This window comes from Manis javanica, chromosome 15, assembly GCF_040802235.1.
Source record: "Manis javanica isolate MJ-LG chromosome 15, MJ_LKY, whole genome shotgun sequence".
NCBI classification, from domain to species: Eukaryota; Metazoa; Chordata; class Mammalia; order Pholidota; family Manidae; genus Manis; species Manis javanica.
In genome coordinates, this window is record NC_133170.1 from 43,755,377 (window position 1) to 43,780,778 (window position 25,402).

General features: G+C 49.7%; 1 protein-coding gene across 1 annotated transcript; it reads left to right on the forward strand.

The window, feature by feature from the left end:
• The first annotated feature begins 12,557 nt into the window (after positions 1-12,557).
• LOC140846386 (ral-GDS-related protein-like) lies at positions 12,558-17,905 on the forward strand. The gene is made up of 10 exons (XM_073222401.1): positions 12,558-12,773; positions 12,995-13,161; positions 13,300-13,676; positions 14,488-14,650; positions 14,992-15,097; positions 15,583-15,652; positions 16,413-16,478; positions 16,815-16,895; positions 17,429-17,473; positions 17,777-17,905. Exons 1-10 carry the CDS (start codon positions 12,643-12,645, stop codon positions 17,903-17,905), a joined length of 1,335 nt encoding a protein of 444 aa, XP_073078502.1. The 5' UTR covers positions 12,558-12,642.
• Positions 17,906-25,402: the final 7,497 nt, after the last annotated feature.

Here is a 25,402-nt window from a genome sequence, read left to right on the forward strand (position 1 = left end):
TTTTATCATAACAGTTATGAGGAACATCCATGTGATTAACATATGAAAAAAACAACTGTGTGGAATATGGAGAACAGATTAAAGAAAGGGGGGAAATTACTACCAGGGTCAGGTCATGAGGACATTGCAACATTTAATTCCAGAGGATGGAGTGAGAAGAGTGGAATTGGGGTGAAGTATGTGGATCCAATAGTCAGTCAGCCATAAAGCAAGATTAAAAGGGAAGCGGAGTTGGAGGGAAAGAATATTATTTTAGTTCTCATCAGGAACAATTCGGGAAGTGAATTATTTTTTTGTTTGCGAATTTTTTTTTCTCCTTTAAGATCCTAAGAAATGGAAAGGTCACTCATCACTTACCCAAAACTTATTTCTAGGTCCTGCTCTAAAACTAGCTTATGTCCTTATGGCAGATCCTTGCTGCTTTTCAATGTATCACCTTAAAAATACCCAAAATACTCTTCCAGTTTCCTGCCCAACCACATTATGAAGAGGCCCAAGGAAATGGTGTCTATGAACAATATACAGGTTTCCCCGCTACCGGGAAGTACAGCATCACTGTAAAATCTTTCATAAGCCAAAACAGCATAAAGTGAAGGAGCAATTACCATTCATTCATATGGAAAATTTTATGAATATTACCAGACCCCAAAAATAACCTCTGTTGGGCTTTTCTGGTACCTTTGGACACATTTTGCTAACTGATGCAAAAAAGAAGTTGAGATAAAGCGCATGATGCTCCGCAGACACAGCTCAAAGTCCTGGCAGCTTGATGCTGAGACACTGAGCCGAGTTCCTGGGAAGGAGCTGGCGGGCGCTCTCCAGGCTTGCGGCACATGCTGCCTCTGCAGCAGCTCAGTGCACAACAAACACTGAATGCTATTTTCACTTTTCGCTGTTTTGTAAATGCAAAAGTCATCTTAGGATTTCTTTCGGTTAGCAAAAACAGGTACTAACGTAGGTCTTTTGTGAAAATGAAGTGGCATGCCAAAACTGTCAAAAAGCAGGGGTACCTGTATATACCAAGTATAAAAATACAGATGGTTGCCATTTCTAGGACAGTAGAGCATTTATTAAAATAAGTAGGAATTTAAATTATATTCTGAAACCTTCCAAGGAGTACAGATTCCACAAGCTTAAGAATCCAATTGTAATCTTCCTCAGAAAACAGAATGTTCCTCATCGTGGCTCTCCCCTCTCCAGAGCTTTCCTCAGTGAAAAAGTGGTCACAGCTGATCAGCACTTTTGTTACAAGCACGTGTTGTGAAAATTGGTGATGACCAAGAGAAGATAAATATGGATACAAAGATTTGACAGACACCCATAGACTATGCATGACTAAATATGTTAAATATTGACCCAGCAGAAATGCAGCTACATTATAGACATATGAAATTACTAAATGTATATTCATCTTGATAACTCAGTATATGTCTATTTATATAGATTTAACTACAAGTGCATTTAAAATTGAGTTAAAAAAATAGAGTGGATTATGGTTGGTTGAAGACATTTGTATCACACTTATTCTTTCAAAAGCTAATTAGATTCTGTATGTTTTAACATATGTACCTTGTGATTTGACAAAAGATTGTGAAAAAAATATAACAGGCATTGAATTTGGATGGCTGGGATTGGGAATTTTTTATATTTTAACATTAAAGATGGTATAGAAAAATCTATGAAACCAAAATCAAGCAGTGATTTCTCACTGGCACATATTGTTAACAAAAGGCTTGATTTATAATTAGACATAGTTCACTGCAGTCTTGAAGTTAATACAGCCTATCAATACTTTATAGTATGATTCTATATTTATGTTTCAATAAAAAAGTCAATGGTATAGCTGAATAGGAAGTTTTAAATAAGATTTTAAACTGTTTTTTTTACCTCTCTTTGGAGAATTACTAGACTAATACAGCTTGAACGGCTGATAATACTCTCAGAATGTGATTAATAGAAAAAGAAGTAGGAGACTACCCAACTAGTATTTGAGTCTGGGACACAGAGAGCAAAGAATTCAGAGAAGGCAGAAGTCACTGTCATTTTCTTACACATGGTATTCTGAAGACAAAAACACAAACCTTTAAAGCAAATTCATAAACAAGGTGAATCTCAGAAGATAAGCCTCCAAGTACACATAATATTCAGAATATATTTAATATTTTAGAAAATTTTCTGGAAAAAAAGTAGAATGGCAGAGGAGAATCTGTTTCCTTAAAGGAAAAACAATAATATGATTAACTTAAGTTTTACTTTATTTTAATTGAACCATGGATTCCTTTGGAGTATATACTCATTTTTCAGAATGGGGATAGAGGAAATTTTCAGATGGAGGAAACTTATGATGGTATAAATGATTGCACAGGTACACATTTAACTCAGTTTGGTAATGTAACTGTGAAAACTCTTCTTTGAAGAGATTTAACTTTGAAGACACTGTTGTAAGGTTTTCAATAAAATCTCAAAAACTCTGGAACTCAAGAATGAATGAGACAATGTATCTGAAGATATTAGCTATATATATGCTGGTTAATGTGTATACAAGAAACAAGATGAAAACTATTGTTAACAATTGCTTTCTTTGGGAAAAGATGCTGTCTTTTTTCTAACCTACTCATAAGTTTACTCAGCCTAAGACTCCCCTAATTTACAATTCTTCATGGGCAAGGTTGGCAGAACAACTGGCTTAATGCTGTGCTCTACTGGTCACGGGTGTTCCCTGCCCTTTACGCAATTCATTTTCCCAAGTCTGACTCTTGTTATTTTAACAGTCAGCCCCAGTCTCTGCCTCTGTATCTCTCAAACTATACGCCAAAGAATTTGATCCAGCCTTTCTTCTGTATTATGGTGAAAGTTCTTCAAATCAAGGGTCACGTATTTCTCCCTGCTAGATTTCCCCGGGAATCTTTTAAACCATTTTTGTATAGCAGGTATTTAAGGAAAATGAATTAATTCCCCGCCCCGCCACCGCCCCCCTCCAGTCCCTCATTCTGACTTTGATTCCTGGAGACAATGTTCACAGCTTTCTTTCATTTTTCTAATCTCCTTATGTCAAGAATATAACGTGACCCCACCATGGTCTCTAATTCTGGCTTTAAGTGACTTTCTTCTTCAAATGTGACCTGACTTAATTTTAGTGTGTTTTAGGGCTCTTTCCTCAGCTAAATAATGTTCTGATCTGACACTCACCCCACCCCCACATCTCTGACTTGTTTCTCCAAGTCTGAGATGCTGGCTACTTTATGTGTAAAAGCCCTTTGCAACTACGTAGGTATCAATGAATTTGCAACTTTGAATTTGTCATCAAAAGATTTTAAAACCCCTGTAGGCAAGTCAAGTAACAATCATCACCTTCATCCCCACCGCCACCACGGACATCTTCGTCCCAACCTCCAGCTACCATTTCTTTAACTCCAGCCTGAGCCAGTGGCTCATGTTACTGGTTTCCCGCTTGTTCTCAGTTCTCATCTTCCCTGAGGAAAGAATTCAGTCCAGAGACCAAGTAGTGAGTGGAATCAGCCAGGAGTTTAATAAGAAAAATGAAAGTACGCCTGGAAAGTGGTCCAAGCGCCCAACTCCCGAGGGTCTGAGTGCCCCGCATGGGTCTAGATGCGGGAATTTTATAGGGCTGTAACGTCTGCTCTCTAGGAGGCTCCACCCCTGACTCTCCAAGACTCTGCCCAGGGCTCGCGACCGTTTAACGGCTGCGTCCGAGGCTCCTTGGCAGTAAGTGGGCGGCTGCGCACGCGCCGCCGTTGGAGTTCTGAGGTCATGCGCATGCCCAATGTGGATGTTTTGTCCTCAAGGGCCGAGCGCCCAAAAGGAAGGTCATATCGTGGTCAATGTCCCGCCGCCCGTACCTTCATCTGCGCATGTCTGGCTAGTGTGGGCGAAGGGGCAGGATGCTCTGAGCACCCCGGGCTGTTTGTGTGGGTGGCTTCCATTTCCATATGCTCTTGGCTCGTATCTGTCTGCCAAATGGAACCCTATGGTAGACATTGTAAACACAATCACTATTTCTCATGAATCTTCAAAGTACACAAATAGAGAATATACAAGTCTCAGCATGTAAGTGGCAGATCCAAGGTCACATAAACTTATCTAGGACTCAGAGCCACATGAGTCTTAAAACCTATGCTTGTTGGTTCTATTTTATCATGATGCTTAAATTCAGAACATAAGGAAAAGGGTATTTAGTCCTTCTACCTTTCTGGTCTACATTATGTCTGCCCTCGACAGTCTTAGAATACATGATAAGACAGAGGGGGAGGGAGAGAAGAGAGAGAGAGAGAGACAGAGAGAGAGAGAGAGAGAGAGGAGAGAGAGAGAGAGAGAAGAGAGAGAGAGAGAGAGAGAGTGAGAGAGAGAGAGAGAGAGAGAGAGAGAGAGAGGAGAGAGAGAGAGAGAGAGGAGAGAGAGAGAGAAGAGAAGAGAGAGAGAGAGAGAGAGAGAGAGAGAGAGAGAGAGGAGAGAGAGGAGAGAGAGAGAGAGAGAGAGAGAGGAGAGAGAGAGAGAGAGAGAGAGAGAGAGGAAGGAAGCAAAGGGAACAGAAGGGAAGACAATGAAAACAAGGAAGGGAAAAGTAGGGAAGGGGGGAAAAAGGAAAGAAAGACAAGGGGGAGGGAAGGGAACGGATGGGAAGGGAAATGAGTCATAAACTTTTATCTTCCTGGCTTCTCGAAACATTGAAACAACTGGCATGCCAAGATCAACAAGTGGGAGAGGCAAAGAAACAGCTAGGTGAGCCTTCCGCTCTGGCAAGCACTTTGCATGACTCCATAGAAGCTCTAACGATTTCTGCCTCACGGGTATATTTTCCAATTTTGACAATATGATTGATGTACACCCGACCTACTTAGGTATGCATGTTTATGACACATAATCTCAGTGAAATCACAGAGAACTTTGCCATTTATTCCGGCTCATGAAACACAAAGGTGTATATACATCCTTTCTTCTGCCTTGACTCCAGTGATCTTTTCTCCTGGGCTTTATCTTTGGGTTCAGTGAAAGAAACTCATTCCTGTTTGATTTTCCCGGCGTTTTTTTTTTTTTAATGTTTATTAAACTGAAAGGTATCCAATGTTATACTGAAAACAAAATTCATTCAAGAAACGGTAACAAGTGTGCAGCAACAAAAAGAGAACTCAGAATTAGTATATAAAAAAAATTGTGGATGAAGCAATGCAGTGTGAAAATTAACTCTTGCAAGCTAGAATCAGTTTGGTACATTGAAACTAAAACCTTTGTCAACTTGTTATTTTTGTAACCAGGACATAAGAAAGCAAATTTATGGCAGGTGATCATCAAATTGGCCGTCCGGCCCCCGCCGCATCCCCACTCCGTCGCCTGCCGCCCCCTTCCACGCTGACCTCCACTCCCTCCGGCCGCTGAGGCCGCCAATCTCCCTGCAGAATTACTCCCCTTCTCCTCCCCTGCCCACCCCTCCCCCCAAGGTATTCCGAAGCCCTCATCAGTCCCAGGAACCATATTCCATTAATCAAACTTTTGGACAGGGTTGGGTTTTTCCCCTTCGCTTTCCTAACTTGGTGTCTTCCATGCTTTAATTCTTTCTGCCCTGCCAGCACCTTCAGTGGCTTCTAAAATGAGGCTTGCTTTCAAGAGTGACAGTAAATTCTGAATCAGGGATCCCGAGCTCATGAGAATGACGGCTCTCCGCCTGAGTCCCGTCCACCTGTCCACCCTCTGCCACAGCCTTTCCCTTTCCTCATGCTGCCACTGATGGCCCTCCTGCAGGTTCCCACCCATCCCAACTCGGGGGCAAAGAACACCGACCTTGGAATTTTCATCTTCCACATTCAGGGTGCACACATCAACAAAACATATCTGCATCAAATTAGGAGGGTGCATTTAGAAAACACTAGACAAAAAAAAAAAAAAGAGAAAAGAGAAAACTCTAGAGAAAACACCATAATTTCTCTTTCTAGGAGATGACAGCACCTACCTTATAGGGTTCTTGTGAAGACTGATTGAAATAGTGCATGTAAAGCTTTTAGCAAAGTGCCTGTACACAGTAAGTACTCAATGAATGTTACTAATTTGATTATCATTAGGCAGGAAGGATCTTAGCATGACTATAGTTCATAAATGAGATTACCTAACTGCAAGAGAGAGGATCAAAATACAATATTCACATTTTTTGAGAAAACTGAGAAGAGAAGTGGCCTGTCCAAGAAACACAAGCTCAAAGGTAGAACTTGTATTGGCACTTGATTCCCCTGGCTCTCAGTTTAGAGCACTTTCTACACTTGTGTCTCAAAAGGTGGTATTCCTTTTTTTTAAACTATTGAAGATACAGAAGATTTTAAGTGGTACATGGATAAATATTTCTGTGTTTAATAGGTGCATTTTTTATTGATCATTAGGAAAAACATACTAGAACATCAAAATTGTGATGGACAATATTGCTTAGGGTGATGGTAATTGTCAAATGTATTTAAATGTTAAGTGCATTTTAAACCATTGTTTAAACATTGGTTATGCGGCCGCAGGCATGTGTGCAAGGTAGATTTGTACAGCCCCAAAGGACAGTAAGATCACGAGAGGAAAGTGGTAAGATACAAAATGATTCCTCCCAAGGAAAGTAAAGAATTGCTGTATGGGTATAAATATCCTATTATTGATCAATAATATTAAGTAAATAATAGTATGAGAGGCACTCGAACATAGTAAAAACTGTGAAGTGCTATGCAAAGCACTTGACATTTGGGAAACAGAGCCTGATATATTTGCCCCCCTGAGGGGGGATCCCACTTTAGTGCACCTTACAGGCAGTGAGGTGACACCCTGATGATTTCAGCGGTGTGAGGTCATAGAGGCTGGTAACCAGGCAACCACCACTGCCCCCTCCCCTCAGTCGGCTCCCTGGCCTTCCCTCCCCTAGCTTTTACCTCACTGCTCATCCTGCCCCTCCATTGATCTGTCCCCAGGTGATGTATAAGTACGCTGGTCCCTGCACAGACCTTAGTGAGCTTGCTTGTGCAAGGAAATCCCAGTATCACCATCCATTAGTCTGTCCTGGGCTCTAGGACATCTATACCCATACACCAATTCTTTCCTTTGAGAGTGGTGAGGCCACACAAAGGTTTACATCAGAGTGGGACGCAACCCCTTTGTGCTGCAGGCTGGGGACACTTTGGGAGTCCAGGGAAGGATGGCCAGGGCAGGGCAGAAATGGAGGTCACGCTGACAATAGTGGTGATGGGGGCCATCACCCTCACCTGCTTGGTGGGACTCCTGGGACACATCACTTGACTTTTCTACCATTTCCCAGGGAACAAGGAATGGTTACTTGTCTTCTTGCTATTGGGCTGTAGCAGGCCTTTATATAGTGTAAGTACATGTCCTTTGTTGAAGGTATGATTTGCAAGTATTTGCCCCCAAGTCCATGTGTGGCTTGACTTTTCTTTTCTTTAACAACATGACTCATGAGGGAAATGGAAGTGAAATGTAGGTGGAAAACATAATGAGATCCTGCACATTAGAATGGCTAAAATAAAAAATGTGAGTGAGAGAAGACATGAAGGTGGTATCAGAGTCCAAGGGTATTGTGTGGAGAGGGGGCAGCATAGTGGGATCCATACACAGCCCGCTGCATACACAGCCCGCTGCACAGGGCAATAGGCACTTGGCAACAGCATCAGCTGAAAGGTTCCCAGCAGGAAGGGCCAGCTCTGGTACTCACAGCCCAGAATAACCCGAAGGACTGGCGGGGCCATGGGCCATGGCCAGGAAAGGCTGACTCCTAGGATCTGTAGCCTCACCTGTTTACTAAACAGAAACGTCAGTAAGGCCCAAGTTGCCGTTGTGTTTTTCTTGTAGATTTCTGAAAGTGGTAACAAGTGTAGCAGCAGCAGCAGCAGCAGCAGCAGCAGCAGGGGAAACAGGAATAAGTGAATTTGTACTAGAAGAAAAGGGGAATCCAATCTTTGTTGAAAACTGAACACTAACATTCACTGGAAAGTGAACCCAAGTAGTCCCAGAAACTTTGTAAGCACTAACAGGGGTGGCGGGGTGGTGGGGTGGGGGTGGGGGGCAGTTTCTAATTGTTCTTCAGGTTTTCTGAGTCTGAGGGTCAGAGATAATGCTGAAAGCTCATTTGTTTCAAGCCCAAGCATCCAGTCCCCAGGGACTGAGGAGAAGCAGAAAAGAAAAACAAAAAGCTAGTGAATCCGTGCAGGAATGTCTGCTTGGCCCCTTGCAAGCTGCTACTTTATGTGTCTGCACCCCAGCCTCTCCCACGATTTCCCCTCCAAAAGCCCTAACCGCTTGTGTGTCAGGAGGACGGTAGTTTTTTAAGGCAGGAGCTTTTCACTCCCTCATTTGCCAGCAAGTCAGTAAACTGTTCTTTCCCACCCCAAAACCTTGTCATTGTGTTTTGTGATTTGCCTTCAGGGAGGACCCAGTTTAGGTATCAGGAGTAGCACCCCCCAATCCGCCCCCCGACTGAGTGCCCTCAGTGTCGCTCCTTCAGCGCCAGAGGCCACGGGGCCCAGTTGCCCTGGAAGAATGCAGAGCTCCTGCCTTCCTCCTTGCTAGCCACAGGGGACTGTACTGGCAAGGAATTCATGCTGTGTGGCAGGTCAAGCACAAGCCTCTAGGACTCCCTCTAAAGTGTGTATTGAAAGCAGTAATGCATTCCAGGAGAGGTTACAGAAACCGGTGTCACCGCCAGGGATTTGAAAGATGTAGGGGTGGTGATTTCCACATACTCTTATAGAAGTCACTCATTTGGCCTACTCAGAAAACAGGTGAATCTTGGAGATGACAGTGCATGATTGTCAATGTAATCACAGTGTCTCAAATTGCAGTTACTGCTGCACATGGGGCTTCATCACTTGACCCCCAAGAACTAGTGTGTAACTATTGATCAGGAAAATGCTCTTTGTTCTCTTCCTGTTAGGAAAGACCAGCAGAGCAGTTAGCTTTCAGCCAGCAAGGAGACAAACTATCTCAGAGGTATATCAAATTTCCAAACTTAGGTTCTAATTTAGTCAGAAGGAATCTTCATCTCTTTTTCTCTTCCAGAAGATGTCACACTGGCCCATCCCATTGATGGTATTATGCGTATTAGACCCAGTGATCAGGAAGTACAACTTGTCTAAGCATATTGATAGCACAGTCACGTGTCAGAAGGTGGGAAATAAATCCAACAAAAATTCAGGGGCCTTTTGCCTTAGAGAAGTTTCTAGAAGTCTATCGTGTGGACCTGCCAAGCTCTCACTTCCAAGGTGATGAATAAGAGGCTGTATCTGGTCTCTGCTTCCCCCTACTCACAAAGAAAGAAAGAGCACAGCAGCCTGGTGGACCACCTCGGATTTCAGAGGCAGCATAGACTTCATTTCCAGTGTGCTACTCTGACTCATTCACTGATTGGTCTGAAAAGCACCTAGTTTGAGAGCAGCCTGGACCTTTGGAAGGTGGATGCCAGTAGATGACACCACCTGGATCTCCTCTCATTGCCACCCCTTCAAGGTGCACAACTGAAACTGGCGTAGAGGGGAAGTGACTTGCCCAAGATCACAAGGCCCGGACCTGGGTCTGACTTGCGTGGTGTTCCACGCTCCATGCCAAGCAGCCCCAACAGCTGGAGGTGTCGTCCATATATCGTGAGGATGTCCCCAGGGAGGAATGTCTGACATTACCCTGCCTGTGCAGGTTGGGACGTTGGGCAGCTCCTGGGAGGTACCGTGGCTTCAGCAGGACAGAGAAGTGGTGAGACAAAGAGGCCTGAGCTCAGCTCTTGTTTCCTCAGAGCTGGGACCCTGGTGACATTGCCAAAGAGCGAGGGGAGGGCTCTGGTGTAGATTTGTGTAGTCATGCATGGCAAGGGCCAGGAAGGTGGGCAGTCAGCAGCCCAGAGGGGCATGTGGGTGTGTCTGAGTGCAGGGAGGGGCCCAGGAAATGGAACCTTCAGGAAGTGATGTCTCTGATGACACGCCCAGTAGAACCTGAATTGTGATCCGGTGCCCATTTACTGGTCACAGACCCCAGTCCTGCTCACTTGACCGGAGGCGCTCGACAGAGCAACATGCGGTCTTGTTGTGCAGAGCATTCTGAAGGTGTGGGAGTCAGGGAAGCCGAGAGGAGCAGTCTTTCTGCTCGCTGCGGGCGCTGGCTCAGCACCCACCTCCAACGCCTCTGTCCGTGTTTCCCGAGGAGCCCCGAGGTAACACAGGGCAGCCCAGAGCAGGCCACTCCAGGGCCAGGCCCCAAGTGTGACCCATCCCGGGCTGACCTTCCCACCGGCCCCTTCCGTGTGTGTGTGGTGGGTGTGGGGCATGGGTGGGACGGAAGTCTGGGGAGGAGGGTGGCCATTCCTGGGTGGCAGCATGTTGTGAGGTGGTGGCCCCCCGGCGGGGTAGTCAGTGTCACAGCTCTGGTCTCATCATTCAGGATGTGGAGGTGAGTGTAGGGACCAGGCACTTCCACCCACATGTTAATCCTGAGCCTGGGGGGGTGTCCTCTCCTTCCCTCACGGAGTGGATTTCTATTGCAGATGGCCCTGTGTGCCTGATGTCGGGGGCAGGATTTGAGGCCCACATCTCCCCCTGAGGGGAGGTCCAGGCAGCCCCGGGTGGCCCCTCCCAAGCTACTGGGCGCTGGCTTTTCAGAGCTCCACCCTGGGGAGCGTGTTGGAGCTGGTGGATGGATTCCCCTACTCCATCTCCCAGGACCTTGTTCAAAACCTGGCAACCTGCCAGGGCCCTCCCAGGGCTTCCCCATGAGAGTGTCCCAGGACAGTCCCATTCCAGAAGGCCTAGAATCTCATTCCCTGGGGCACCCCTTCCCTCTTCTTGATCGCACCCCAGGGGTCTGGGGACTCTCAGGTGAGTTGCAAACCTCCCTCGTCTTGGAGGTTCCTGGGTTCCCCACTGACTATATCCCTGCTGACCCCCTCAGCGTGAACATGAGTCAACTGTCAATGGGAGTGAGGTTCCCAAGCGCACGGCTCCCCGGACGGGTGAGAGGAGGAAGTGGAGGAGGTGCACCTCCCGAGTGGATCCAGCTATAAACATCAGCCGGAGCACTCCTGAGTTCACACTCCCTCCCGAGGACGCTGACCAGCCGACCACGGGCCAGCGGCCCCCCCGGTGAGCCTCCACCCCACCTCCTCGGCACAGTCAGGCCTCTGCCCGCAGCCCGCTGTGTGTCTTGAGTGTCTCCACACGTGTCTGAGCTGCCACATGCTCCTCTGACAGGCAGGGTGGCTGGTGATCAGCCTGTTAGGTTGCCCATGGGGATTACGAGAGGAGTCTTAGATGGGCTCCCCTGGTCCTGGGCAGTGCAGAAAGGACTCCCGGCCAAGCTGGGCCACTTTGGTGCTATTACTCTTTTGTACTCGATGAAAAGCCTTTGGCCTTACCTATCAGGCACTTCAATTTGGAAAAGCACATGGAAAGAAGCCTTGGGAACGGGGAGGTGGGGGGCTCGCAATTCCCTGTGGCTGGTCCTGGTCCTTGTCCTCACCGTGGCCAGATGAAGGACCCCTGGGGGCAGCAGAGGGGTACCTGGCAAGGTTCTGTTAGGACTTCCTTCAGCAACAATAGGTATGAAGCACTCACTTTGTGCAGGCCCTTTGGGGACACTTAGCATAACTGAGTGAAGGAAGCAGACAGAATACTGGGACCCTGTCCCATGTGGAGTCGGGCAGTCACTTCAGGCATCATCCGCAGGTCACGGCCGGAGAGCGTCACGGGCGATGCCCTCATGGCCTCCTCATGTAACAGGGGGCATGACAAGAGGCCTGAGGAGGATCTGAAAATGTGAGCATTCACTGGGTCCAGAGGGGGCACGGTCCATCTGCTCAGAAACGGCGGAGGAGGAGTTTGGGGCTTGGGGCAGGGGAGCTCAGCAGAACCCAGCAGGTCACCGATCTTTGGATTGCCACAGGAGAGCTGATGACAGGGGATGTCCTATTTGGGAGGATGGGAAAGGATGGGATCCCAGGACAGACACACAGGGTCTGTAAGGTGAAGGGCAGGTGCCTGGACAGGCAGGGGAACGCACAGTGGCCACGCCCGCAAAACGGTGGGCTGGGAGGGCAGTGTGGCTGGAAAGACCAGGCTTCTCACTCTTCTACCCCCAGGCCCAAGCCCCACCCCCGGATCCGACGGGCTAGGCGCCATGCCTGGGAGCCAGCTCATGTGCCCAGCGTCCTCCATGGCATCCAGCCTTCATCCATCCCAGAGGGCCGAGTCCTCCACCACTTGGTCCAGGAGGAGCACCTGGGGCCCACGGTGGCTGAGCTGGAAGGTGAGGGGCTGCAGCCAGGGGACCGTCTAGGGTGGGCTTTCCAGACTGGGGTTCCCTTCAAGGCAGTGAGGGCTTTTCTGTCATCGTAAGGTGTGGGGAATCAGCCCCGGGGTGACCGTGTCCCTGTGTCCTGCTCCAGAACCACGGCAGATGCAGCTGGCTCCAGAGGCACAGGGAGGGCCGGATTCATCACTAGAGCCTGTTGAGGATCCCCGTGAGACCCCTGTGCTGGAGCTACGGCCGGTGTCACCTGCTTCAGGCCCTGCAGAGCCGCAGAATATCCCAGCAGTGGCCTCAGCCCTGGTGCCAGGCCCTGAGCTCGAGCCCCATGAGCCGTCAGGCACGGTACCTGGAGTACTTCCCAGAATGGCACTGATCCTGGCCGAGCCAGAGCCATGTCCAGAGTCCATCAGCCCCTGTGGTGTGAACACCTGGGATATCCCAGGAGTGGTCTCATGCCCCGAGCTGGAGTCCGATGTGCCATCAGAATGCAGCAGGTCAGCGATCTTTGGATTCCCATGGGCAGGCTGATGACTGGGGACATCCTATTTGGGAGATTGGGAAAGGATGGGGTCCCAGGAGAGACACACAGTGTCTGAAGGGGAAGGAGCAGTTGCTTCGACAGGCAGGGGAATGCCCAGTGGCCAGTCCTACAGAAGGTTGGGCTGGGAAGGCAGTGGAGCTGGAAAGACCAGGCTTCTAACACTTCCACACACAGGCCTACCCCCAGTCCCGGGATGCGACTGGCTGGGTGCCATACCTGGGAGCCCAAGCATGTGCCCAGCGTCCTCCATGGCAGCCAGCTTTCATCCATCCCAGAGGGCCGAGTCCTTCACCACTTGGTCCAGGAGGAGCACGTGGGGCCCACGGTGGCAGAGATGGAAGGTGAGGGCCTGCAGCCAGGGAACCATCTAGGGTGGGCTTTCCAGACTGGGGTTCCCTTCAAGGCAGTGAGGGATTTCTGTCATTGTAAGGCATGGTGAATCAGCCCCGGGGTGACCATGTCCCTGTGTCCTGCTCCAGAACCACGGCAGATGCAGATGGCTCCAGAGGCACAGGGAGGGCCGGATTCATCGCTAGAGCCTGTTGAGGATCCCCGTGAGACCCCTGTGCTGGAGCTACGGCCGGTGTCACCTGCTTCAGGCCCTGCAGAGCCAGAGGATGTCCCAGCTGTGGCCGCAACCCCGGTGCCAGGCCCTGAGCTGCAGCCCCATGAGCCCTCAGGCATGGTGCCCGGACCACTTGATGGAATGGCACCAGGCCTGGCAGAGCCCGAGGCAGTACTGGAGCCCACCAGCCCCTGTGCCGTGAACACCTGGGATGTGCCGAGGGAGGAGGAGCCGACCATCCTGGCGTTTCCCCCTCGCCTGGTGGCCGAGCAGCTGACCCTGATGTGTGCGGTGAGCAGAGCGGGCTCTCTGGGTCAGGCGTGGGCCTTCCCTGTGTCACGGGCTGCCTCAGACCTGCTATGGACTCATGTGATCTGGGCCCAAGTCCCCACAGCTTCCCCACGGACTCACCCCGTGTCATGAGAGACTCTCCTCACCCACAAAGCCTTCAGTGACCATACAGGTGACAGTATGGCTAGCACTTAGGGATACTTGCAGACCAATGAGGAGGAATGGAGGGAAGGTGGGCAGGGCCTGGCTGGGATGGGAGGGGCAGGAAATGGGAGGCATGCTCTGGGAGGTGCCGCCAGGGCCTTAGGTCCTTAGGCCATTGGCCTGGCAGGCCTCCACAGACTCTCCACTTCAGAGGCCCCTGCCATGGACCTGACTGCATGGGAGACACAGACACCAAGAAAGGCCCTGGGTGGAATTGTTTTGGGGGAAAACCTGCACCTGAGTGGGCAGCTGGATCTACGGGGTTGCAGAATGGAAGGCAGATGCCCCAGGATGGGCAGGGTGAGCTGCCTTGTGTGGCAGGGAGGAGGTGTGTGAGGGTGTCTGCGAGCAAAGCCCCTCTGTTCCTCGCCACTGTGGGCGTCCTGTGTATCTGGTCCTGGGGAGCCTCAGTGGATGGGGTCCGAAGGCCAGTTGGCCACAAGGGCCTACAGCACATCCTCAGCTGCGTGGGCTCCAGCTCTGACCAGAAAACTCTGCCTGGGCATATGGGCACCAGGGGCACAGCAGGATGACACCCCTTGTCATCCCCAGGTGCTGTTCACCGAAGGTGGCATATGCTGAATGCCAGGCCTACTTTTGGCACCAGTCACAGATGGGAGGCCTTGAGCTCCTGGCCCCCACCATCCATCGCATCATCAGGCAATGCGGTGACACGGCTAATTTGGTCACCTCTTCCTGCCTCGGTGCCCCGAGCATGACATCCAGGGACAAGGGCCCGAGTGGTGAAGTTCTGGATCCAGGTGGCCAAGGTATGTCATTGGACAGCCAATGGGGTCCATCCTGGCATCTTGGGAACTGCTCCCCTCCTTTGCCAGCCATCATGAGTGGATGGCTGCCATCTGACCCCAGCACAGTCCCTGGGTCCCCTCGAGCCAGGGGTGTGCAGACCTGCACTTGTAGGCCTCAGCGGTGGGACAACCGTACCTGGCCCCTTTCTTGAGTTGAGCTACAGTCTTCCACCCAGGATGGCTGCTCTCCTGGTACCAGGTGTGCTGGGACTCCCTGGGTGTCTGTCTCCTTAAGGAAAGGAGTACATGGGGTGACAGAGCAGAGAGGCAGGCCCCTCTCTCAGCTCTGTCTTCCCTCCCAGGAGTGTCTGGCCCCTCAAAAAATTTCGCGTCCCTTCGTGCCATTCTCTTGGCCCTGCAGAGCCCAGCTGTACGTCGTCTGGAGAGCACCTGGCGACATGTTCCCTGGTGGGTTGTCCTGTCCCCAGGCCTAGGGCACCTAAGAGGATAAGGTCACCCCTAGGTTTGGTAGTTTCCGTCAGTCGGCTGGGACTTCCCGGGAGGCAGCAGAGCCTAGGGACAGGGATCGTGGGCTCTCGGATTCCCCTGTGGGGTTAGGCCAGGGGTTCTCCTGGAAGAATCGGTTTCCTGCAATGTCAGGTGTGGGTTGAAACCAATTGGAGATTTTGAGCATGTGTTCTTCAGCAGGAGGTCTCTGCCCCAAGGACAGTGACCTGGCCCAAAGCAGATTTGCCCCCATGAGGACTGGGAATGGAGGCCCAGGGTGGAAACATGCAGCCCCCTCCGCAGGCCACGGATTCCCCAGGGCTCAGGGCTGTGGTGGAAAGCCTCATGCAGGCTTGTGGATCTCCTGGGTGCCCCAGGAAAAGGGTCTGCCCCCAACTCTCCACCTACTGGCCATGTGTCTCCCTCTTCCTCTCCCCTCCCCTTAGGAAGAGCTCCAGGATATATAAAAACCTTAAAAAGAGGGACAAGGGCATTAACAGGAAGTGGCTCCTCGAGGTAAATGGAGGCTAGAGGTCTGGAAGGGAGGGGGTCCTTGGGGCAAGTCCTCTGTTGTGCTGTGGCCCATACTTGGGGCAGACTCGAGGTGTGTGTGGGGTGAGAGGGGGTAGCTGATGGGGAAAGTAGGGTCCAGCAGGACCCCGAGGGTCCTGCTTGTCTCCCTCCCTTGCTCCACTTGACTGGGGACCTGACAACCAGTGAGGACCAGAGGATGGTACCCCAGTCAGGGCTGGGGCTGGCATGTGGTCAGCAGCACGGGTAGGGCCTATGGCTGAGCAATGTCGGCCTCTCCCCTGGGTCCCCCTGAGCTGGTCACTGCCCCCACTGAAGCCTTGGGCATCTCATCTGGTCATCAAGGATTGTCACCTTGGGGTGTGGGCCTCCCAGGTGAGCAGGGTCCAGGGAGCACAAAATGGGCTTCAGCTTTGTGCCCATCCCACCTGTTCGTGTGAGGGGAGCTCTGGTGAGAGCCAGGTGACAGACAGTAAGTCCTCAGGGCACCCTGGGAGGCAGAGGGATCTCCCCTGGCACTCTGTAGGTGACGAAACCCCTTAGGGCGTCCAGCCATGGCCCACAGACACCTGTGAGTATTAGTGAGTGCTTGAGCTGGGATCGCCCTAGGCTGAGAGCCTGTTGGAGGTGGGGACAGCATAGGTACTAGGAGACTCAGAGGGCAATGCATCCATCAAGCAAGGTCTGGTGGTGGGAGGCCATGTGGGAGGGAAGCATGAGCACTTGAGTGTCCTGGACCTTGCAGGAGGCGAAGTCCATCGCGACGAAACTGCTGTGGGCCACCAGGGGATCCCAGGGTAGGAAGCAGCAGGTGAGAGTGGCGTGGCGCGGGTCCTGGGTGGTGGGGGCGACCTTGTACCTGCTCCTGGTGCCAGCAGCCCTGAGCTGCCAGCACTGGGGTGACCAGGAGGAGGGCGAGAGCAGCTGGGTACAGGGGGAAGTTGGAGGACAGGTGCAGGGACCACAGGTCCTGGGATTGGCCACAAGCCAGCCCTGGGAGGGACCAGGAGAGCAGCGCAGGGCGAAGGGAGGGGAGGGAGGCAGCACAAGGGTGGTCCAAGGGAGCTGGGGGCTGCAGGTGTGGGGTTCAGGGGAGGCTCTGTGGGTGCCCGTGAGGCAGGTGGGTACTCATCACCTCCACACCCAGGTGGCACAGGGCATGGTCCCCTTCCTCGGACTGTTCTTGGATGACCTGCTCGTAGACAAACTCCCGGAACATAATGAGGATGTGAGTGAGCCCAGAGGGGCATGGGTGGTGGGGGGGTGGGGCAGGATGGTGAGCTTTAGAGAGGAGAGAGGCCCCAGTGAGCCCGGAGCTCGCAGCACCCGGCCAGCCCTCTCCTGAGAGTCTCCCATCCATCTCACGAGCTGGGCTGCTTGGAGAGGACTGCCAGAAGGATCCCCCTAAGCCCTGGTCCTGTCCCTGGGCAGGTGGGGCTGAGGGCTACAGGGGGCAGCATCTGAGCAGGACTGGCCTCCTGCTCAGGCGCTGCCCTAGCGAGGGGATGTTGCTCCTTCAGGGCAGGAAGCACATCATGGGGCTGGCAGTGCCTTCCCGCCTGAGGCCTCAGCTCCCTAGTCCAGTCCCCGTTCTTGGTAACCCCGATGCTGGGGGTAGGTCTGGGTGCTATTTCTGGGCAGGCCTGCCCCTTGGAGGGCCCTGGCAGTCCTCCAACTTGAGAAAGAGTGGGGACATTCTGGCCCTGTTCTGGGCCCAGGGGACTGCTACTGATGCACTTTGTTTGCCTTCCTGCCTTCCAGGGTGACAAGACGAGCAAGAGAGTGTTGAGTGTAGTACCACATAAGGTGAGAAATGGAGTCAAGATCCCTGGGCAGGACCCCGTCTGGCCCATTCCCTGGGTCTAACGTGTCTTGACAGAGTTAAGATATGCAGAGCTGGGGGCACTGAAGGCTTTGTCAAGTGGGGGATGGGGTGGCATCAAGGCCGCCTTCCTGGAGGAGGAGCTGGAGACCCAACAGTAGGAACAGGCAGGGCTGGTAGGCATTGGAGGGAAGGTGGTTTCCTTTGTGAGCAAAGATCCAGGACCATCCCACTGCCCCACTCCTCACTCCCCTCCTTGTCTGCATCCTGCCCTTCCTCTGCCCCAGGTCACTCTCGTCCTGGGTGAGATCTTGATGCACAAGCGCATGGCCGCGCTGTACTACCTGGAGCCCGATGAGCACTTTTTCAAGTCCTTTTTCCAGGCCGTGGAGCCCATGGATGAAGAGGAGAGGTGAGGCTGCCAGGAGGCGGGTGTGGGCTCCAGCTGCCAGCAGGCTCTTGGAGAAGGGCCCCAGACGTGTGGCTCCAGAGGCTCACAGGTGGCCCTCTGTCCTGCAGCTACAGCCTGTCCTGCCAGCTGGAGCCCCCCACGCCAGAGGGCTGGCAGAAAGGGACTGTTTTTCTTCAGGTCCCACAAGAGTTAAACTTACTGGCCAGGGCCAGGTGAGTTTCTGGCTTGGTGCCATTGGCAAGGGGTGGGCTGTTCCCCAGTCTGCGGGAAGCTTTGGGCTCTGTTGGGTGTGGGGGGAGTCCTAAAGACAGGTGGGGCTGGCATCCCAGCTCCACTGCCAGTCCAGACCTCTCAGAGTGAAGGTTGATTCCCCTCCACCTCTGGGACCCAGTTTCCTTCTCTGTGAGTAGGCGATGCTCATGAGCCTTTCCGTGACAGGGAACCCATGGGTGCTGCTGATGGCCAGACCCCTTCTGTACAGGGCCAGGAACACAGAGGGCAGAGGGGATGGGGTGGAAGCAGGATAATGGGGGGAACCCGGGATAACCTGCCTCTTCTGTTCACCTGTGTGGCCCTGCAGCTGCTGTCATCGGGCCCGCAACACTGCTGCTGCCCTGGCTACGTGCAGAGGAGAGCTTCTGCTTCAGGCAGGCAGCACCTGGCACCCCAAGACCCTAGTCTGCTTCCTGCTCCTCTTGCTCTACCTGCTCATCCCAGACCCTCTGCCGGGGCAGGTGCTCTGGTACCTCCTCTGTTGACAGACTCGGGCAGCTCTCCAGCATCCCGCTGCATCCTCAAGGACCTGTACAAAGCTGCGGCCAACCTGGCTACCTTTGTGCTGTGTCGCCCCCTCTACTCGTGTCCCGCTGCACAGAGAGGCAAGGTGCCCCACCATGCGTTGGATGTCACCATTCGTGCATGTGTCCTCCTCCGTGTTTGATGCCATGTGCTGCCTGGGTGCCATCAGCCACTGTGTTGTAGCCATAGGGTTCCAGGGAGAGGTGGGGCCGTCTTCACCAGGCCCAGCCTATCCTGGGATGGACACAGACACGGCACAGTGCTGCCTGGAACCACTGCCTCCTGTGTGCCCAGTGGAGGCTTCTGAGGATTCGGGTGGCTGGCAGCCATAGGTTCTCATGGTATGCTTGCTCCCAAGGGAGCCCTCTGTGCAACTTCCTCCCCTCATCCCTGAGGAATAGCCTCCCAGGTATTAAAGATGGTGTGAGAGGTGACATAGAGACCTCCTCCTGAAAGCACGTATTTTATGAAAATATAAGTAAAAGAACTTATCCTGAAAGAGTACCAGGAAAGAAGACTGCCCCAGACTGCGTACACCTGGAGAAAAGGGCAGATCTCATGGAAATGGAAACCAAAGCTGTGACGTGGCAGACCCAAGGCTTTCCTCCACCACAGCTCATCAGAGGGAGGAAGGGACACAGACCGGGGAGGGAGTGTAGGCCTGGGACTGCTGAACACCTAGCCCTGGAGACCTGTTCAGGGAGCACGAACCTACATTGCATGGTGCCCTGGTGATTAGTGGGGTTGGAAAGCTAAGACAGGCCCAATACCTGGAGAGATGGAGATTCCAGATACTTGTGGGAAACGGATTCATATCTGGCTAATCTGGGCGGGCAGTCTGAAAGACCTCCGAAAAGCAAGAGGGCTGCTAAAGGGGCAAGGATTGCACAGAGCTTACTGCTCAGGAAAAAGGACGGGTAGACAAAATTGTCTGGGTGCACTCTGCCCAGCAGGTTGGGAATTTAAACAATCTTCAGGCGCTCCTTCCCACTGGCTGGCTCCACAACTCCACAGCCCCCCATTGCGATATGCAGTCAGTGTCTTCCTCCCGGCTAGCCTGCACCTGGCTCGAAAACCGGCAGCCCCTGCCCTGGCGTCAGGCCAGCCAGAGGTAAGCCCCTGCCTACAGCAGCTACAATCACAAAGCACAGAGGCTTACACCTGTGTGTTCGGCCAGCGGTTCTGGCAGGTGAGACAGGCATGTCAACCAGGAAACAGGAAACAGCCCTTTCCTCCCCCCAGGCACCAGCACCACTCCCCTTTGACGCCCGACATCACTCCAGGGGCTGAGCAGCCCCACAGAGTAGAGCTTCTGGGCACTAGAAGGCACCACATACAAATATGAAATGTCAAAGGAACCTGGTACAAAGCCAAATCTCAACACCAGAGAAAGGATCGAGTGAGACTGAATTAATAAATTTTCCTCAAAGTGATTTCAAAATGAAAATGATAAACATACTCATGAAGGTACAGAAAAATATTCAAGAACTCAGGAATGATTTTGGGACAGAGACCCAATTGTTGAAGAGCACAACAGAGGTTTTAAGGTTAGATACGGCGGAGGATGTGAAAAAGGAAATGGAAATTAGGGGAAGAGGAATACAAAGAAGCTGGGGAACAGAGAGAAAAAAGGCCCTCAAGGAATGAAAGAATACAGAGGGAAATGTGTGGCCCAATCCAAACGGAACAATATTCGTATTATAGGGGTATAAGAGAAAGGAGAGAGAAAAAGGGATAGAAAATGTCTTTGAGGAAGTAATTGCTGTAAACTTCCCCAGTCTGGGGAAGAAGATAGTCTCTCAGGCCTTGGTAGCGCACAGATCTCCCAACACAAGGGACCCAAGGAGGACAACACCAAGACACATAATTAAAGTGGCAAACATCAAAGATAACAACAGACTAAAAGCAGCCAGAGAGAGAAATTAGATCACATGCAAAGGAAAACCCTTCGGCTATCATCAGACTTCTCAGCAGAAACCTTAGAGGCCAGAAGGGAGTGGTATGATATATTTAATTCAATGAAGCAACAGGGCCTTGAACCAAGAATACTTTATCTGGCAAGATTATCATTTAAATTTGAAGGAGGGATTAAACAATTTCCAGATAAGCAAAAGCTGAGAGCATTTACCTCCCACAAACCATCTCTACAGGCAGAGACTGGCTTGCTGCATGCAGACTCGCTCTGAATGAACAGGATGTTAGTGACTGATCTGACACCGTGAAAATAAAGTTGGGTATAATCCTTTCACCCCAAGAACATTTTACTGTCACTTCTTTGGTCACAGTGAATCCATAGTGAACTTGCCCAGGGATGAAACCCATTGGCAAGACAAGAATCTTCTTAACTTCCTGGGTTTTAAAATACAATCTTAGCTTTAAGATGGAATCTTTCTTGTCTTTACTATGCTGTGTTTATGGCTGGGCTAGCTTGCTAAATGAACTGTCCAGTCTGCAAATTACTTGATTAGGGGATGGAAATGGAAAAACAGCATATAGGTAAAGTTAAAAAAATAAGCTGGGCCTTTTAGCAGGCTAAGTGAATCTTACAATGACATGATTTCATTAACGCAATAAAGACAAGGGTGTGCTGAGTGACTTTCCTTTATCTGGGGAATATTCAAACATTCCAGGCCAGTTACTCCTGGCTTCTTGAACTTTAACTGATCTCACTGAAGAATGCCTATATTCTAAGTTTGCTATTTTTACCCTAGAGAAGGGACAAGCAGAACGTGCAAAAGAGCCCTGTGCACCTTATTAAGAAGTGCAGACTCTATTTCATAGGCAATACAGGGACAGAAATTGGTTTTGAGAGGGGAAATACCATGATCACTTTGTTTATAGGTAGGTCATCTAGCGGTAGTGAGGGGAAAGAATTTAAGTGGGTAGTACTGAAGGATGAGAGATCAAGTAGGAGGCCACTGCACAGCTTAGGTGAGAGGCGGTGAGGGCTTGGAAGCCCAGTGTGGTGGTGAGAACTGAGAGGAGACAGACGTGAGAAAGAGCAAAGTCAGCGGAGCATGGGCCTGACTTGCTGTGTGCAAGATGGAAGGGGAAGGCGTCTCCCGGGTTTCTTCCTGGGATGGCTGGGGTCAGTTAACGATACTGGTAAACAAGTTGTGGGCACAGGAAGATAACGGACTAAGTTTGCAAGATTTTAGGTTTGGGATACTTGTGGGTAACTGAGGTTGGTAATATTTAACAATAATTTGAATTTATGAGTTTGAAGGTCAGAAGAGTCAGCACGGACAACTAAGCACTTGAGCAGATAGCTCACCTAAGGAGGCTGTAGGAAGAACAGAGCAGCAGTCCATGGGTAGTACATCCTTGGGTTTTCCCAAAATTCAGGAAAATCTTGATGCTTTTTGGTATACAATAAATTCATAAGCAAAAACAATTATACAGGAAAATGTAAAGCAGGTCTCTTACCAAATCCTGAGAGCCATCTAAATGTCAGAGAAAAATGGAATGGTCGACTTAATATGATATATCCACCTCCGAGAATGTTGGCTATTTTAAATGATGTGTAGGAAGAGTTTGCATAAACATATCATGTTTATGATTAAATGTCAAAAGGTTTTTACCTTTATTTTTAAGACTATGTCTTGTGTAAATGTTAACAATATGCATAACATTTTAAATATATTAAAAGTAATTTTTCAGATTATTTCAAACTATCCCCATAATATTTTTATAATGGGGAAACAACCGTTAAGAATACATTTTCCCACTACGAGATGACACCTCACACACAGTAGGGTGGCTATAATGAAAAAGAGACAGTGCAAGTGTTGGCGAGGACAGGAGAAACTGTGACCCCCATAAATTGCTAGCAGAGATGAAAAATGGTGCAACCATTTTGGAAAATGGCTTGGCAGTTCCTGAAGGTTAAACACAGAGCTACCATGTGACCCAGCAACTCCTAAGCATATACCCAAGAAAAATGAAAACATACATCCACACACACACTTGTACAGGAATGTTCATTCACAATAGCCAAAAAGTACAAACAACCCAAATGTTTATTCAAATAGTTATTTAAAATGCAGGATAGCCATACAATGTAATATTATTCAGCAATAAAAGGGAAGGAAGTACTGACATGTGCTCCAAGTTGCATGAACCTTGAAAGCATCATGTTAAGTGAAAGAAACCATGCTTAAAGGATCACAGACTGTAAGGCTCTCTTATATGAAATGTCAAGAGTAGGCATATCTTATGGATAGAAAGTAGGTGGGGAGGTGGGGAGAAGAACTGGGGAAGACTAATAACAGGGATTGGATTTATTTTTGGGGTGATGAAGTCCTAAAATTAGATATTGATGATGACTGTGCAACTCTGTAAATACACTAATATCCATTGAACTGTATACTTTAAGCAAACTATATGGTATATGAATTATATCTCAACAGAGCCTTAAAAACGTGTTTCCTCAACAACAAAATGAAAAGGTAACTTACTGTATGGAAGGACATATTTGCAAATGACATATCAAACAAAGGGCTAATATCCAATATGTAAAGAACTCAGACAACTCAGCAACATAACAACAACAAATAATCCTATTAAAAAATGGCCAGAGGACCTGAATAGACATTTTTCCAAAGGAGACATACAGGTGGCCAACAGACACATGAAAGGATGCTCCGCATGGCTCATCATCAGGGAAATGCAAATGAAAGCCGCACCGAGGTATCACTTCCCACCAGTCAGAATGGCCACTATCCAAAAGACAAGAAATAACAAGTGTTGGTGAGGGTGTGGAGAAAAGGGAACCCTTGTGCACTGCTGGTGGGAATGTAAACTGGCGCATCCGCTATGGAAAAGAGTATTTAGATTCCTCAAAAATCTGCAAAGAAATACCATACAACCCAGTAATTCCGCTTCGGGGAATTTACTCAAAGAAAACAAAATCAGTAATTCGTGAAATCATATTTGTGCAACCGAGTGACAATGTGGCCCCTCTGCCTCCACACTGTATTTGTCTCCTCTGCTGCCTTAACCTTTGGGCCAAAAGGAAAAAGAAGGAAAAAGGCTTCTGCTCAGGCTGCAGCCCTGCACACAGCCTTGCTGATCTTTAAAAGCAATTCGGCTTACAGGGTGAGATTTCTGTCAACAGCCCCTTACCTGAAGCTTGCCTCCTACAGGATATAGCGAAATATGTATGAAAATAATGACTGTCTTGTCAAAGAGTTTTAGGAATATCCGACCAGATCAAAGTCAGCAAGAGTCCCCTACCCAAGGATGCAGAGTTTCTCAGCTTTCCTTGGACCGTCGCAGGCACCTAGATGTCTGCAGGCTTCTCACCCCCAAACCTGTTCCCCCCTCCTGTTCCCCCTTCCATGAGCGTAGAAGCAGCTTGCAAACAACCCTTAGTTAAGATGGAGCTTAAAGACACGAGTTCACCATCTTCTTGGTCTGCTGGCTCTTCAAATAAAGTTGCTTTCCTTTCCCCAACACCTTGTCTCTTGATTTATCGGCATGTCATGCTGTGAGTGGTACAAGCTGTGCTTGGTAACACATGCATCCCTATGTTTATTGAAGCATTCTTTACAATAGTGGAAATATGGAAGCAACCTAAGTGTCCTGTTGATGAATGGATAAAGAAGATGTGCTACCTATATTCAATGGGATATTACTCAGCCATAAAAAAAATGGAATCTTGCCATTTGCAAAAACATGGATGGACTTAAAAGGGTATTATGCTCAGTGAAGTCAGAGAAAGACAAAATGCCATATGATGCCATATGATGCCATAATGAACAGACAAAACAGACACAGAGGAGAGACTGATGGTAGCTACAGGGGAGGGGGGTGAGGGGTTGGGTGAAATAGGTGAAAAGGAAAAAAAATTATGTTTACTATCTTGTTCTGGGTAATGATTATGAGTGGGGCAAAGACATGGGACAAGCGTCATGATTAATTTTTCCTGCCTATGATGAAAAATGCTGAGATATAAATAGTCTAGTAAGAACAGGAGGAAATCCATCTTAAGGCTAAGATTTCATGTTAAACACCAGGGAGTTAGGAGGTTAAGATTCCAAACATATTTTATGGTAATCAGCCAGTAACCAACCCTATCTTAAGGCTGGGCAAGCAGTCCTAAATAATATGTCCTCACTGCTTGAGGGTAACCACTATCTTGGAGAAGAGCAGGACCAAGAAATTTCTTGTGTTAAGTTTATCTTAGGGAATATCTAGAGGACCGATGGTGAATGGTGACATGACATCTCTCACCAGAGACAGACATCATGAGATCACAGTCTAGCCTGTCCACCCCTTGTCCTGTCCTTTATCCCATTCTTGAACTCCTTAAAAGACAGAATCCTAAGCCTCTAAGTGTGCCTTCTCTCTGAGATTGCCGGCACTCCCCCTTTCTTAGAGTGTGTACTTTGTGCCTTAAAGACTCTGCTCTTCCAGTGGTGTCTTTGTTCCTGGCTATTTCTTTCTATTTTCTAGACTTAAGCACAAGTCTTCCCCTCTCTGTTCTACTACAGACAAGCAGGGAGGGGACTACTGAGAGCTCTGATTTGGGCTCGCAAGTTCCTGTGGCCTGCCTGGGTGACGCGGACAGGACTGTGGCCTGTAGGATTATGCTCTTTAGGAGCCTCCCTGAAAATCTCCTTCCTTTGCCTTTGGAGAGTTGTCAGAACACAATCTCACTCTATCCAGGCAGGGCGCCACAGCTCCTCTAAATCCCGGGACT